At 40.4% G+C, this 17848-nt stretch overlaps 1 protein-coding gene across 2 annotated transcripts in view; it reads right to left on the bottom strand.

The window, feature by feature from the left end:
• kdm4b (lysine (K)-specific demethylase 4B) overlaps positions 1–17848 on the bottom strand; it is a 579874-nt gene that overhangs the window by 8520 nt on the left and 553506 nt on the right. For both annotated transcript variants that reach the window (XM_078555676.1, XM_078555677.1), the window contains 2 exons: positions 10559–10726; positions 8231–8350 (listed from right to left, as the gene is read on the bottom strand). In XM_078555676.1, the coding sequence (XP_078411802.1) occupies positions 8231–8350; positions 10559–10726 (288 nt within the window). The remainder of the gene's footprint in view (positions 1–8230; positions 8351–10558; positions 10727–17848) is intronic.

Below are 17848 nucleotides of genomic sequence, written 5' to 3'. Positions count from 1 at the left end.
CCATCATCAACTTTTTTAAAACATATTAAATCTGGTTAATTCCTTCCCTTGGTTTAGCTTCCCTCTACTGCTGATATTTTATCCTCATTCTTTATTGTCAAGACCAATATATTTAATAAGTCTTCCACTTGCTTCTGTCATTAAAGGCTCCATGTTACTTTTAGTCACCCTCTTTCTCTTAATATATTGTCAGGATGATGTGATATGTGCATGAGTGATATCAATCTTTAATTTCATCAGCTGATCAAACATAAATTGAGCTGCTTAACAGGGACTTCTAAATAGCAAGCAAAGACACCGACTTAAGTTGGCTGCCACAGGGCACCTATTACAAGTATAGGTTTTACAAGTTCAAGACCCTATTCTCTATGACAGTTTTCTGGAAGGTTCCAATATGGAATACAATTAAGACATATTCAACCAGATGTGTCCAACCATCCTCCTATGGAATTTCACAGCTACTGATGTCAAGAACAACTTCAGAAGATTTACTGAAACTATATTGGACCTCACATATGCATTTCTATAAAGCTACCTCTCAAGCAGAGATAGTCTACCGGGATAATAGCTATACAGAAGGTGGCATCAAGATGAGGATGAATCATTCAACAGTTAATGGCTGGGACATTACAGGATTTAATCACCTCGGTCATAAAACAATAACTATGATCTGTCCAGACATAAGCTAAGCAAGTACTTCTGAAATCATTCTGGGGAGAGGTCATGTGACTAGAATAACCACTTTTGAAATCAATTTTATTACAACATACAAGCTGCAAAGAATTAATCTGGAAGAAGCCTGCCAATGGGGCACTAACACTCCCTCGCCCTCTCTCTTCCAAGTTCAAGACCCTATCTCAATGACAGTTTAAAACCCAGCACACAGATAGAGAATTTCCATCGAAAGGAACCTCGGATGCAAAAATCATTGACTCTTGGAAAAGATGGATTATGTTTAAAGAACAAACTGTCCCCAGAATTTGTAGTTTACCGGGGCTTCAACTCCACTGAATTTTCAAGATAACCGTGAAAAAAATTTCTGCTTCAGCCATGGATAGCAGCGAAGGGTTCAGCATTGAATTGTTACTTTGGCCAAAAAGTAACTTCCTGCTATATAACTTGTAATTTTGCATGCGTGTGTGTGCACGCACGTGCGTGTGTTGTGAAGGTTGGGCATGAGTTTAACCTATTTAAGTATCTTCATGCCTTTTCTTGGGTGGGTTTTTAGCTCAATAAAAACTAAGCTCTGTGGATTAAACTCAAGAATGCCTGCCGAACTGGTTTTATTGCTGTCAGTACATAAATGGTGTTATGACCGGTTGAGGAGGGACAAACTGACTCCTCTTTATTCAGCTCTCTCGGTTGGTCACAACAAAGGTTTTTAAAAAAAAAATTCCCCCTTAGCTGCCTTTTCCAATCCAAATGTACTTACTTTTTTAGTGAGGAGCCAATCAAACCAAGTTCTCTTGATTCAAAGAAAGACTAAATTTAATAGCTGCTAACCATGAGAAAACATAATAAAAGACGAGACGATACACACAGGAACATGCGAAATAGGAGAAATAGGTCATTCCGCCCCTCGAACGTGCTCCGCAATTCATTAAGATCATGGTTGATCTGTTTGTGTTTCAAATTCCACATTCCCATCTACTCCCAATAACCTCCAATTCCCTTGCCTAACAAGAATTCATCTACTTCTGCCTTAAAAGTATTCAATGACCCTGCCTCCACTGCCTTCTGAGCCAGAGTTCCAAAGTCACACAACCCTCATCCCAGGTATCAATCTAGTAAACCTCCTCTGAACCGCCTCTATCTCATTTACATCCTTCCTTAAATAAGGAGACCAAAGCTGCACACAACATTCGAGATGTGGTCTCATCGATGCCCTGTATAACTGAAGCATAACATCCTTACTTTCATATTCAATTCCTCTCATAATAAAGGATAGCATTCCATTAGCCTTCTTAACTACTTGCTGTACCTGCATACTAACTTTTTGTGACTCTTGCATTAGAATACCTAGATCCTTCTGCAGCTCAGAATTCTGCAGCTGTTCTCAGTTTAAGTAATAATCTGCTTTTTATTCTTCCTGCCAACTTGAACAACTTCACATTTTCCCACATTATACACCATCTACCATATGCTAATACGTTATCCCCTACACCATGAACTTTTATTTTCTGCAATAACCTTTAGTGTGGCACTTTATCAAATGCCTGCTGGAAATCCAAGTACAATTTGTCTACAGGCTCCCCTTCATCCACAGCGCATGTTATTTCAAAGGACCCCAATAAATTGGTTAAATATTATTTCTCTTTGACAAAATCATGCTGACTCTTCCCAATTACCTTGAATTTCTCCAAGTGCCCAGCTATAACCTCTTTAATGATCGATTCTAACACCTTCCCCATGACGGATGTCAAGCTAACTGGCCTATAGGTTTCTGTTTTCTGCCTCTCCCCCTCCTTGAATAGAAGGGTTATGTTTGCTGCTTTCCAGTCTGATGGAACCATTCCAGAATCCAGGGAATTTTGGAAAATTAACACCAACGCATCCACTACCACATTAGCCACCTCTTTTAAGACCCTAGGATGAAGTCCATTGGGACCTGGACACTCAACAGCCCGCAGTTCCATCAGTTTGCTCAGAACGGCTTCCCTAGTGATTGTAATTTCACCAGTTTCCCCTCTCCTTTCCATCTCCTGATCTACAACTATTACTGGAATGTTTTTTGTGTCCTCGATATGAAGACAGAATCAAAATATTGGTTCATTTCATCCGCCTTTTCTTTATTATTTACTATCAACTGCCACCAAAACTCACTTTATTTGGTCTTTTCCTTTTTAAATACCTGTAGAAATTAGTAATTCTCTGCCATTCTTTATATCCTGACCAATCATCTGTCCTGCCACTCATCTTTGTGCAGTTATATGCTTCTTCCTTAAGTTTGATGCTACCCGTAACTTCTTTAGTTAACCACGGATGGTGGGTCTTCCCTTTAGAATTTTTCTTTATAGTAGGAATATACTTATTCTGAGTATTCTGAAATATCCCCTTAAATGTTTGCCACTGCTTCTCCATTGATCTCTCCCCTAGCTTAGTATCCCAGTTCAGTTAGCTCAGCTTTCATACTCACATAGTTGCTCCTATTTAAGTTTAAAGTACGAGTCTTAAGGCCCACTTCTCCTTTTCAAACTGGATGTAAAATTCAATCATATTGTGGTTGCTGATACCTAGGGGTGCCTTCACTCTGAAGTCATTAATTAATCTTGTCACCTTACCTAATACCAAGTCTAATATAAACTGCTCTCTGGTTGGTTCCAGAACATGCTGCTTTAAGAAACTCTCTCGAAAGCATTCTATGAACGCCTGATTCCAGGTTACTACTGCCAATATGATTTTTCCAGTTTATATGTAGATTAAAATCAACCATGATTATTGCTGTCCCTTTATCACAAGCACCCAATATTTCTTCTTGTATATTTTGTCCTAAAGTGTGGTTACGTTTAGGGGGCCTGTAGACCATCCCCACTAGTGATTTCTTTCCCCTACTATTCCTCATCTCCACCCAAACCGATTCTACATCCTGATCTCCTGAACCAAGGTCATCACTAACTATTGCACCAATTCCATCCTTGATCAACAGTACTATCCCTCTACCTTTACTGAGCTTCCTATTCTTCTTATACCCCTCAAATTCAGGACCCAATCCTTATCATCCTGCAGCCATGTCTCCATAATAGCTATCAGATCATATTTATTGACTTCAATGTGTGTTATCAATTCATTTTCTTTGCTATGAATGCTATGTGTATTCAGATACAGAGCCTTTAGTTTTGTCTTATTATCTGCAACACCTAGTCCTGACTATTGGTGTATTCTTAAGTTTTATCTCTCTGCCTCTTCCTGCTATTCTATGACCTTCATTTCCCATATTAGTATTATGATCTCCTGCGTTAAATCTACCCCTTGATTTGCCACATCTACCCAAGTTTGATCCCTCAAGTAAGAAAAGTTAGAGTCCAAATAAAAGTTGAAAGAATATACAATAAGGTCCTTTGCTTGTCCTTGAGGTGTAGATTGTTGAATGTTGTGGCCATTTGAAGTTAGCTGGTCCCCTTCAAAATCCTGGAGTTGAATTGAAGTCCAGGTAACTGCACTTTGCTGGAGACAATTTCCTTCCTTTTAATTCTGTAATCCGTCTCCCAGAAATTGATGGGTTTCTCCTAAGGTTCTTTCCTTTGGACTATCTCTTGGGTTGGGTTTTTATACTGTTGAGATAGGGCTTTTCTTAACTTGAGATAGGGCTTTTCTTAACTTGAGAGAGAAAAAGAGAGAGAAAGAAAAAAAGAAAAAGAGAAAAAAAAGTGAGAGAAAAAGAAAAAGAGAGAAAAAAGAGAGAAAAATAAAGAGAGAGGGAGAAAAGAAAGAAAAGGAAGGAGAGAGAGAGAAAGAAAGAGAGAGAAAAAGAGAGAGAAAAAGAAAGAAAAAGAGAGAGAAAGAGAAAGAGAAAAAGAGAGAAAAAGAAAGAGGGAGAGAGAAAAAAAGAAAGGAGAGAGAAAAAAAAAGAAGAGAGAGGGAAAGAGAGATTCCTTACTGCTCCCTTCAGCAGTTTTTCCAGATGACTTCTTTCTGTGTCTGACTGGGCAAAGCCAGTTCTTAAAAACCTCCTGTCTGTATATTCCCAGAAAGGAATTTGATCAACATGTCTTCCAGTCACTGTTGTAGAACAAGTAATCACATTTTGATCTTCATCTCAGATACAATTGACACATTTCAAGATAATAGACCAACAAGGAGACGGGGTTCTTTTGTCCTCTGCAGGGTGTCTGAGTGTCTATTGGGAATATGTTGGTGCTTGCAGTTTCCATTGTCTTTTCTGCTGGTTAATGTTCAGCACTTTGCATATTTAATCTCTTTCTTAGTTAAGATTGCTGGGTTTTGATGTCTGTAGGTTTCCTTTGAAATGTCTCCCTCTTCACATTTCTTTTCGGAGGGGGGCGCTTGTCGGCTTTTCTCACCTTCACCTTGGAAGGTGTTCTTGCATTTTAAAGCAGCTTGCTGTCTCTTACCGAATTTCTAGTCAGTTGAAAGTTTTTTAAAAAACCATTTTTTAAAAAAGGAGGCATTTTTGTGACAATGGTTAAACACCGACATTGAGTAAACAACTTCATCCTTGCCAAATTCACAAAGAAGCCATATTACAGTAAGACCATGAGTAGTATAATAGGGGAGTCATTTTTATCCCTCCTCACTTGGCCGTAGCAATATTTATAAAAAAGACTTGTGTTGTCATTGATATCCCTCCCAAGCATTTGGACATATTCCCTTTTGTGGTTCTTACCACTTTGTTTGTATCCTTTTGCTGTTCTTAAAATCTCTCCCAATACACAAGATCTCTAACTTTGCTTTTTTTAAAATAAGCCTTTTCTTTTAGTTTTACACTTAATCTTACTTCCCTTGTTGACCAAGGTTGTTCAATTACACAAATACAGCTTTTGCCCTTGAGGGGTATATGCAGATCCTATAGGTTTTTTTGAATGCCTCCTACAGCTCATCCATAGTTTTATCAGTTAGTAGCTCTGCCCAGTCTATTGTGGCCAATTTCTGCCTCATCCCTCCATGTTGAACACCACTTGGAGGAAGCACTGAGGGTGGCAAGGGTGCAGAATGTACTCTAGATTGGGGACTTCAATGTCCATCACCAAAAGTGGCTCGGTAGCACCACTGCTGACCGAGCTGGCTGAGTCCTAAAGGACATGGCTGCTAGACTTGGTCTGAAGCAGGTGGTGAGGGAACCAACAAGAGGGAAAATCACACTTGACCTCATCCTCACCTACCTACCAGCCGCAGATGCATCTGTCCATGACAGTATCAGTAGGAGTGACCACCCCACAGTCATTATGGAGACAAAGTCCCACATTGAGGATATCCTTCATCGTGTTGTGTGGCACTACCACCATGCTAAAAAGGATAGATTTCAAACAGATCTAGAAACTCGGCATCAATGAGGTGCTGTGGGCCATCAGCAACAGCAGAATTGTACTCGAACACAATCTATAAATTCATGATCTGGTATATGTCCCACTCTACCATTACCATCAAGTCAGGGGATCAACCCTGGTTCAATGAAGAGTGCAGCAGGGCATGCCAGGAGCAGCACCAGACATACCTAAAAATGAGGCATCAACCTGGTGACACTTGTGTGCCAAACAGCATGAGCAGCAAGTGATAGAGCTAAGGGATCCCATAATCAACAGATGAGATCTAAGCTCTGCACTCCTGCCACATCCAGTCGGGAATGGTAGTGGACAATTAAACAACACACTGGAGGAGGAGGAGGCCCCACAAATACCGCCATCCTTGATGGGGGAGCCCAGCACATCAGTGCAAAAGCATTCGCAACAATCTTCAGCCAGAAGTGCCAAGTGGATGATCCATCTCAGCCTTCTCTGGAGATCCCCGCATCACAAATGCCAGTTCAGCCAATTCGATTCACTCCACGTGATATCAGAAAATGTCTAAAGGACTGGATACTGCAAAGACTATGGGCCCTGACAATATCCTGGCAATAGTATTGAAGACTTGTGCTCCAGAACCTGTCGCACCCCTACCCAAGCTGATCCAGTACAGCTACAACACTGGCATCTGCCTGGCTATGTGGAAAATTGCCCAGGTATATCCTGTACACAAAAAGCAGGCAAAATCCAACCCAGCCAATTACCACCCCATTAGTCTGCTCTTGATCATCAGTAAAGTAATGAAAGGGGTCATCAACAGTGCTATCAAGCAGCACTTGCTGAGCAATAAGCTGCTCACTGACACTCAGCTTGGGTTCCATCAGGGCCATTCAGCTCCTGACCTCATTACAGCCTTGGTTCAAACATGGACAAAAGAGCTGAACTCCTGAGGTAAGGTGAGAGTGGCTGCCTTTGACATCAGGGCCACATTTGACTGAGTGTGGCATCACAGAGCCCTAGCAAAACCAAGGTCAAGGGAATCAGCGGGGAAAACACTCCACTAGTTGGAGTCATACCTAGCACAAAGGAAGATGGTGTGGTTGTTGGAGGTCAGTCATCTCAGCTCCAGGACATCACTGCAGGAGTTCCTCAGGGTAGTGTCCTCGACTCAACCACCTTCAGCTGCTTCATCAATGGCCTTCCATCATAAGGTCAGAAGTGGGAATGTTCGTTGATGATTGCACAATGTTCAACATCATTCGCGACTCCTCAGATACTGAAGCAGCCCATGTCCAAATGCAGCAAGACCTGGACAATATCCAGGCTTGGGCTGACAAGTGGCAAGTAATACGTAACATTACCGGCACACACTGCCAGGCAATGACCATCTCCAAAAAGGGAGAATTTAGCCATTCTAGCCACGTTCAATGGCATTACCATCACTGAATCCTCCTCTATCAACATCCTGGGGGGTTACCATTGACCACAAACTGAACTGGACTAGCTATATAAATATTGTGGCTACAAGATCAGGTCAGAGACTAGGGATCCTGTGACGAGTGACTCACCTCCTGACTCCCCAAACACTGTCCACTACCGACAAGGTACAAGTCAGGAGTGTGATGGAATACTCACCACTTGCCTAGATGAGTGCAGCTCCCTCAACACTCAAGAAGCTTGACACTGTCCAGCACAAAGCAACCCACTTGATTAGCACCACATCCACAAACATTCACACCCTCCACCACTGACGCATCAGGGTGTACCATCTACAAGATGCACAGCAGGTATTCACCAAGGCTCCTTAGACAGCACCTTCCAAACCCACGACCACTACCATCTAGAAGGACAAGGACAACAGGTAGAATAGAACACCACCACCTGGAAGTCACCCACCATCCTGACTTGGAAATATATCACCGAATCTTCACTATCACTGGGTCAAAATCATGGAACTCCCTTCCTAACAGCACTGTGGGTGTACCTACACCACACAGACTGCAGCAGTTCAAGAAGGCAGCTCACCACCACCTTCTCAAGGACAACTAGGGATGAGCAATAAATGCTGGCCCAACCAGTGAAGCCCACATCCCATGAATAAATAAAAAAGTCAGCCTTGTCCAACTTAAAAACCTTGCTTCATGTCTCATGAAGTCATCTTTTTCTCTTGTTTTGTGACAATAACTATTTTAGCAAAGAATGGACAACGTACAAATGTGGCACTGGTTTGCATGACTGTTTCAGGAAGGAAAATGTGACCTAAATCTTACCTGATAGTTGTATCTGACCTGGGAACCAATAAACTTTGCGCTGTACACCAGGCTGTCAGTCCATCGCACCTGGATAACTTCACCTTCAGTAGGTGAACCATGCCGCACACAGTCCCTGCTCTGTACAGAAAAACAAACAAACATATCTGAGACATCACAATCATGGCAGAGCATACTGCACAAGAATAGATTATTGTTGAGAGATTCAGTTCAAAATAACTGACATCAACAGCCTGGACCACCTTTGAATCAAGTAATAAATCATCTCCTCTTGCTAAAAACAATAGTAAATCGCTGATTATAATCACTGAACACTCAGTGCGATTTACAGTATGCCAACTTTGAGTTGGATAGTAAAAAGGCAAGAGCCATTAGGCTGGTGCTTGCCGAGTGTAAACTGCTTCTCACTTGTACCTCTGACAGTTAGCCTATGGGGTGCATTATGTTCTGCAATTGCTGGAGAAACTACACTTTGAGGGAAGATATTGACTCCATGAGCCCTGCGAGAAACTTGCCAGAATCCTGATTTAGACAGTGTGATGGAATCCATGGTTTCAAAGGTGTATTTTTTGAGATAGGCTCTAAATAGAACTGAAATGGAAACTTCAGGTTTTTGGGGAAACTGACACTGGTTGAAACCAGTTAATGGGGCACAGAGTCATTCAAGCTCAGATCCCAGCGGTGTAGTATAGGCAAGCTAAAGATGACAGAGACTGGTTCCAGGAGCTGAGAATAGGCAAATACACAGTTGCTGCAGTTGTTTCTGTTACTTGAGGATAACACTGGTGGATCTACACCATCAAGGCTGTCGTGACAAAAGTTGAGGAGATTCTGCTGACGTGTGCCATTTTGGTGAAAGCCGTGTCCATGGAACTCTTGTTGGTCTCTGTCAGCTGGGGATCAGGACAAATCCTTGAAAAAAAGGAACTAGAATTCTACTGCAGAAGGTTCGGAGCTGTGACGGACTTTGTGGTTGAAATTAGTGCCACATATGTCGAGTGAGCTGCAAGTAAATCTGTAAGATCTGCCTTTGTTGTGTCTGCTGTTTAATATGAAATTTATAGTTTATATCGTACTCAATTTGCTATTAACTCAGGTTTAATTTATGTTAATTTTGGTTTGATTGTTCAAGTAAACTGTCCATTGCTTTTCTCATTGAGGTCGTTTGATAAACTCGGTTCTTTTGGTTTGTTGGTCTCCATGTGGATCACAACAAAATGGATGAGCGGGTATCTTCGAGAGACTAGAGAAGCTGCTATTGTTCTCCTTACACAAGGAGACAAAGATTTAAGGTAATTGACAAAGAACTAGAGGGAGGTTCAGAGAATGTTCTTTATATAGTGAGTTGCTAAAATCTGTAATGCACTGCCCAAAAGGGTGGTAAGAAGCAGATTCAATTCTAACTTTTGAAAGGGAATTGGATAAATACTTGGAAAGAAAACATTTGCAGGACTATGGGGAAAGATCAGGAAAGTGGGGACTAATTGAACAACTGTTTCAAAGAGCTGGCACAATCATGATGGGTTGTGTGACCTGTAAGATTCTATGCTTTTAGACATGGTCATGGTGCTAAACTGTGGGTTGGTGGATATGCTGCTCTGGAGCAACAAATGCTGGGAGTTGTATATGAACTACCGAAGGGGAATTTTATCTGACAATGAGGAAACCAGTTACGGTCTCAATGGTTGGGCTGAGAAATTATTTTACTGATCATTTAAACTGGGAAAATCCCTTGAAAAAACGATGATGGACTGTGTCCTCCTAAACAATGTGTCTATAAATGCATTTGGAGCTTCATAACATTGACTAGAAGCGAGAGATATGGAGAAGGGGGCAGCGAATTTGTGGCAATGAGCTAACTGTATCACAAGAAGCTTGCACAACAGGAAGGAATTTTGACTTGCGCGTTTGTTCCAATTGTTTTGTCATCAAGATATTAAATGTGCTTGATCACAATCATGGTGGGGTTCGTCGTGTGAGGAATCACAGGTGCAAATCTGTGCCCTGTTATTCTCTTTAGCCCCAGCATTAGTACACCTGACAGCATCATTGGTGACACAAACAATGTGCTCCCTGTCATTACAGTGACTGGGCTTACGTCACTTTCCAATATAGGAACTGAATCCAACCATTCATTATATGTTAAGAAATCTAGCAATGATCTATACTTTTATATGAATATTTCATTAGTGTACCACCTTATTGAGTACTTTTACTAGGATCAATGGGATTATCGGAAAGGTGTGGCCAAACTTTTTACATTAACCAGTAAGAATATGCTGAACAAATAAATGAGTCAGTAGAAAAGGCATATGCCTGTCTACTTACAACAATATCTTCTGGGTATACATTGTCACTGTATGATCCATCTTCAAAATTGATCTCATAAAAGGTCTGTGCAGCAGTCCCAATCACTTTGCACTTATAGTAAAGTCCATTTCGATTTTTTGCAATGACCGTCTGACCTATTGACACGAGCCAAAGATCTTGGTTTTGCTAAAGTTCATGGTGGGGTGGAGCAAGATTAGAAAAACAGGGAGACAATTTAGTATATACAAAAAATTTAAAATATATATATCTAATCTTGGTCAGTTTTTTAATCTTTTAATTGGTAGAAAACTACCAACACATAGCTTATTTCACAAGTGCAAAAGAATTCAATTCTAATATAAGCTTTTTCAAGAACTTTATAATGAGCTGTTCTCTTCCAAAAATGTTCAATTTTCATGGAATGTTCCTAATTTCCCCCCCTCTCCCTTTGTCACCCAGTATGGTCATCCTGGATAGTGCATTTCCAGAGCCCCTACCCCCATCAATTGCTCTTTAATCCAGGCGTCCAAGCTTTTATCCACATAGAGTTCAAAGGTACAAACCATGGAGCTTCAGGGATCATGACTAAAGTTGAAATCCATGAGCCCATTAATGTGTTCTTAATTACAACCCATGCAAATTAATATTAATTAATATAATTGAAATAGAACAAACCAATATGATTTAATTGCCTGGTGCTTGAGAACCAGGGGTAAGGCAACCACAAGTGGGTCACTGGCTATTGTTTGACAATCCCATCTGTATTCCGTTGCTATTCCTATTATAATAGCCTTACAGTCCATTTGGCTGTTATGATTTCAGCTAATGTTAATACTGGATAAGTCAGGTCCCCAAGTGAAACCTGGCTTGATAGATCCTAACAGTTTTTTGAGAAACCCTGGAGAAAGTTACTGAACAAATTCACATAGTCTGCTGATGAACTTTTTAACACAAAGAATAAAATATTTATTAAAACAAGAAAATGATTTTTTTTTTTGTTCATGTGATGTGGACATCGCTGGCTAGGCCCTAATTGTCCTCGTTCAGAGGTCGTTCATTTAAGAATCAACCACATTGGTCTGGAGTCATGTGTAGGCCAGGTCAGGTAAGGACAGCAGATTTCCTTCCCTAAAGGACATTAGTGAACCAGATGGGTTTTTATGACAATCGACAATGGTTTCATGGTCATCATCAGACCTTTAATTCCAGATTTTATTGAATTCAAATTGCACTATCTGCCGTGGTGCGATTTGAACCCGGGTCCCCAGAGCATTACCCTGGGTCTCTGAATTACTAGTCCAGTGATAATTCCACTATGCCACCGCCTCCCCAATGATTGAAATGATTCAAATATTTTCTATTCCTTCACCTCAGCTATATCTTTCCTGACACATACAAATTTGGAAAGATAAAATAATTTACTGTATCTATTTTATACTCTAATATTCAGGGTAACTATATGGTACATGGGAATTAACAGGCGAGCAGTGGTCAGACACACTATACTCCGAAGTAAATCACAGGAGCGACCAAAGTAGATTCCATGGATTTCTCAACAATCTAGGTGCTTGTCACACTGAGCGCCAACCGGTCTCACAAACTGTCTTTCTCACGAGGGTTTCCAATCTCCATATTTGAAGAACTCACCTTGGAATTCTCTCCAAATGTTTCTCCCACTTGGGTGGCTTCAACAAAGGTCCACCTCCAAGGTTTCGATCTCACCTTCCGAGATTCCTTTCTTTTGGATCTCCAAGTACACTCAAGCTTCACCTTCCAAGCATGCTTTCAGATCTTCGACCGTGCCAAGCAGAACACCACTACTCCAAAAGACCTGCAGTAAGATGTCACCGACCTTCATTTGCCTCCTCTGATCTTCTGGGCTTCTCTCAAGCTCTTCCTTTAACTTAGGGCCTTTTTCTCTACTCTTGTCATTTATCATGACTCAATGGGATCCATCTCTGATTCCTGTCTTTGCCCCTGCCTGGGACTTTCTTCTGGGATCTCTTTTTGTCCCACTTCCTGGTGGTTTGGGGCCTTCTTCCTGTCCTCATCCTCATGTCCTGCTCCCAGGGACACCTCCCCTGGAATGGCATTCCCATTCCAGGTTGCCTGACCTGTTTTTCACACCATTTGTTCTTTTCTTCTGTGCAGGCACGCAGCGCTGAGAACACAAAAAAAAACTAACTGCGCGTGCGCAGCCCCATCCTAACCAGCATACGTGAAGGCCCGACGATCATTTAAAAAAACCTGACTGCCTATTCAAAACCAAAGTAAGTATTGGATTTCGTTACACAACTTCACTGATGGCCAATATGTTGCATCCCACCATATTCAGAGATCATTTATCTTCAATGCATGCCTTCAGATAAGCTGCTGTTTACATAACTGGTAAATAATTCTCTTTGGTCACATGATTAATAGGATGTCTCAAGTTGTAAAGCAGGATTGTTTGATCAAGCAGGCTAGTGAAGGAGTGGTATGTGATATCAACAGAATATTCATTATTTATGATGCAGTCTTGCATCCCACTCTGCCTGTGCAGTCACAAACTGAAATTCCTTGAACTGCTGGGAATATTTTACAACTTAATGGCAAACACCACCTCTTCTTCATGTCTATACAACTGAATTCACTCTTCCAAGACATACACCATTCATTTCAAATCTCTACACAAAAGTGATTCTCTCCCATGTGACCACCCCTGCCATTCTTTACAATAAAAATACCTCTCCCTTCCTCCCAATAAAGTCTTTTATACTGTCTTTGTTTCTTGCAGTGTAGTTCTCTTTATCAAGGAGATGTAGTATATTATAGTCACATCTCCTTTCTATTCCTCACTCACATTTATCATGATTTGTGAATTACGTACCCCCCCCTCGTCCCTGTATCAATGTAACAAGGTTACTGCAACATCCGCAATGTAAATCACGTCAGATGTTCTGTTTCTTGGATTGAATTCCTCGTGGAGAATTGCAGAGCACAATAGTCAGTCTCAATCGGAACCCAGGACCACTCATCATATAGATTCAATTTCTAAAGCCCTCATGTCACCAATTTCCCTGTTTTCAGGAAGGAACATACAAATGGTTAGCACTTAGGATGCAAGTTCCTTGCAGAACAGATGCAGTAGTTTTAAACATGGTAGGTGGCAGATGAGAGGAAACAGGGCTTCTGCACTAACCTTCACTTTAGGGAGTATAGATCATCTAGATCAGACATGGAGATAACTCTTTGAGAGCTGCAGTAACTCATTTCAATCACTATACAAATGGATATCAGGTTACAAAGGGAATAATTGAAGAATAGTGCCAGTTAAATAACAATTAAACAGAAGATAGGCAGCACAGAATCAGAGAACAATCCAGCATCAGAATCACGCTATTGCGTCTGTTAAATCTGTGTTGATGCTTTTCACTACGAGTCATAGTCTAATCCAACTACCCTGCTTGCTACCTTGTAACTTTCATATTCCTCATTTTAAAGCAACTATCTAAGTCCTTTTTAAAACAATTAATGGACTCTGATTCCACCACCATTTTTTGGCATGAAGTTCCACAGTGTAACCATCTGATGTGTAATAAACTTTATTGTAACTTTCCCTTTCACTTTTTATATTCTCATTTTATCTTGGACATCTCAATGAACAATGGAAACAATCCAGCACTATTTACTTCAGCATAACTCTTCACAATCTTGCAGGTCATCTCTTAATCTGTTCAGCTCTAGTAGAAAAAGCTCTAAGGTCTCAAGTTTGTTATAAACATCTTAGTGAATCAACAATGTGCCTTTTCCATCATGTTTATATCCTTCCTCTAATTGGGTGCCTAAAACCAGATATAATATTCCATCTGCAGCTTAACTGGTTTATAGGAAAGCCTGTTGAGGCTGTTGATAACTGAAATTGCACCAGGAAAGCTGGATGACATGAAAAGCCCATCTACTTTTTGTAAGTCTGCTACTAAAATGAATGCTTTGACCAAGGATGTATCCAAAGTGTCATAAACTCGGCCTGTGACATTGGAGCAACAGGCTGCAAAGAAAAAGTTAACGGCAGTTGGAAAAGCTTTAACATTGCCTGAATTAAAAATGCGGAAGTATGAGCAAGATGAGCAAAACAGATGGCAACAGTACTTAAAGCTAATGATGATATAGGGGGAAAGCATGCTTTGAAGGAGAGTGGAAAACCTGAATCCAGTGCTGATGTTATAGAGCCGTGAGGAAAGATACGTGTTCTTAAAACTTCAAAACAAAGAAGCAATCGCCCTTGCTAGAAAGGATTTAGACAAAGCTTGAACACAGTGGGAGGGTAAAAGGCAAAAAAAAAATTATGAGCTAAATAAAAAGGAATATCAAGCTTTCTTAGCTGGACATCTACATAACCTCAACGAAGTTCTTAAAGCAGCTAAAGAGGATTTTACTTGACAGAAAAATGAATTGCCTGCACAAAAAGAAGCAGTGTTAAACTTGCGTCTCCTGCAAAAGAAAACCAAATGGTTAAAGCACGGAGAAGAACATAAAGTTACAAATAATCCTGAATTGAAATAGGATGAGATGAATTTAATTGTCCTTCATGATAATTCAGATGTTTGGCTGGTTGAAATTTTTCTCCAAGGCTTGGGCATTAAAAAACATGTAGACACGGAAGAAAATGGAGATCAGATGTTAAAACCTGAAGAGAGTGGTTCAGAATCAAGGGGAGGCGACGGTGTAGCGGCATTGTTACTGGACTGGTAATCCTGAAACCCAGTGGTAATGCTCTGGGGACCTGGGTTCAAATACCACCATGCCAGATGGTGGAATTTGAATCCCATAAAAATCTGGAATTAAAAAAAGTTTCATGATGACTGTGAAGCCATTGCTGATTTGGCCCCTTACCTGGTCTGGCCTACATGTGACTCCATACCCACAAAAATGTGGATGTCTCTTAAATGTCCAATTGGGGGCTGGGCTGAGCCAGCAACACCCCACATCCCATGAACAAATAAAAAAAATCTGTTTAGAAAAGTAAAAATCTTAATGACAATTTAGTGTCAGATTTTAAAATTGCTGAATCTAGAGGGTAAGAAATGCTATGAGATTCCAATTCACAGCCTGCAGTACCCAGACGCCAGGTGGTTTGCTGGCAATGTTCTTGAAAAGTTAATCAGGCAAAGCAAATTGTAAAACCTTTGCATCATGAATACTATCCCAGGGTCCAGACTGTGGAAATCTAATACAGATTCTAAAAAGCAACAGAAAATTTTATAAATACATTGTATCATTGTTGTTACCTAATGTTGTAGTATATAATATGCAATTTGTTAAAAGTGTTTGTGACATTAATAACTTGCTGTATTTCGAACATTTGTAAAGAAAACTTTACTACGGTAAAGCTTTTTTTTAAAAAATCGGGCGTGGGGCTGGGGAAGATGTGACGACTTTGACGCGGAAGCAAAAACAGTAATCAAAATTTGTAAGTACTTTAAAATGTTTGGGGAATCTGTAATTGTTTCTAAAGATGTTTGAAAAGAACTTTAAAGAGTTTGCATCACTTGTAAGGGGATCAATTGTAAAATTTTGGATATATGAACATACGAATTAGGAGGAGTAGGCCAACTGGCCCCTCAAGCCTGCTCCGCCATTCAATAAGACCATGGCTGATCTGACTGTAACCTCAAGCCCACATTCCTGCCTACCCACCGATAACATTTCACCCCCTTGTTAACCAAGAATCTATATAGCCCTGCCTTAAAAATATTCAAAGGCTCTGCTTCCACCAAGTTTTGAGGGAGAGTTCCAAAGACTCACAAACCTCCGAGAAAAAATTTCTCCTCATCCCTGTCTTAAATGAGCATCCCCTTATTTTTAAACAGTGACCCCTTGTTCTATATTCTCCTACAAGAGGAAACATCCTTTCCACATCCACCTTGTCAAGACCCTTCAGGATCTTAAAGGTTTCAATTAAATCGCCTCTTACTATCACTATTGCCCTGTACAACTGAAGTATAACCTCCCACTTTTGCAATCAATTCCCCTCACAATAAATGATAACATTCCATTCACTTTCCTAATTACTTGCTGTACCTGCATACTAGCCTTTTGCGATTCATGCACAAGGACACCGAGATCCCTCTGAATCTCACAGCTCTGTAATCTCTCACCATTTAGATAATAAGCTTCTTTTTTTATTCTTCCTGCCAAAATGAACAACTTCACATTTGCCCACATTATACTCCATTTGCCAGATCTTTACCCATTCACTGAACCTATCTGTGTCACTTTGTAGCCTCCTTATGTCCTCTTCACAATTTACTTTCCTACCTATCTTTGTGTCGTCAACAAATTTAGCAACCATTCCTTTGGTCCCTTCATCCAAGTCATTTAATAAATTGCAAAAAGTTCAGCCACCAGCACTGATCCCTGTGGCAGACCACTCATCACATCCTGCCAATCAGAAAAAAAAACTATGTATGCCATCTCTCTGCTTCCTGTTAGCCAGTCAATCTCCTCTCCATGCCAATGTGTTACCCGCCACATCATGAGCTTTTATTTTCTGCAATAACCTTTGTTATGGCACTTTCTCAAATGCCTTCTGGAACTCTAAGTACAGTACATCCACCAGTTTCCCTTTATCCATGGCACATGTGACGTGGCAGGTGATGGGTGCCAGGCAGACCAAATCCACAAAGGAAATTTGGTCACGGTTTTGCAATTTGTATCTATTATGAGAAGATTTGGGCACTGAATTCAGAGGTACTGAGTGCACTAACGCCTTTAGAGATTTTAAAAACTAAATTAAAACATTTATTGACAAAAGAAAAAAACTTCAAGCACATATATAAGATTACAGTTATTTATTATAAAAAATCTCAAAATTCCTAGTTAAACTGACTCCCAACTGCACAACCCTTTAAGGCAAGTCCAAAATAGGTTTTTAATTTAAATAGTAAGCCAGCACCCACTCGACAGTGGAAATCCAAAGGCTTTTCTCCAACTTTTGTTACTGGACACAGGAGACTGTTGCAAACATGGCTAGAGGTTACCCTAAGGCTGTTTTACACACTCCTTTTAGTTCTTACATGTGGCCCCACAACATTACCTTCCTTCTTATTTATACTTGTTTCTCTCTCTTTAATCTGTAAATTACATTGTTCTATATGTCTTTGGAAATGTACTTTTTCCATAATATAAATCTTTCATGTTGCCAATATGGTCAGTGCCTTTTGGGAAAAATAAATATAATAACCTTGCCCTATTATCTTGTTAGTTGTAAACATTCTACCATCCCTTTGAAACGCAAACAACTCCCTCACTTATCTAAAAATGCAA

This window comes from Cetorhinus maximus, chromosome 13 (genome assembly GCF_964194155.1).
Source record: "Cetorhinus maximus chromosome 13, sCetMax3.hap1.1, whole genome shotgun sequence".
Lineage (NCBI taxonomy): Eukaryota > Metazoa > Chordata > Chondrichthyes > Lamniformes > Cetorhinidae > Cetorhinus > Cetorhinus maximus.
The sequence above is the reverse complement of the archived record's forward strand: the minus strand, read 5'-3'. Positions and strand labels throughout refer to the sequence as shown.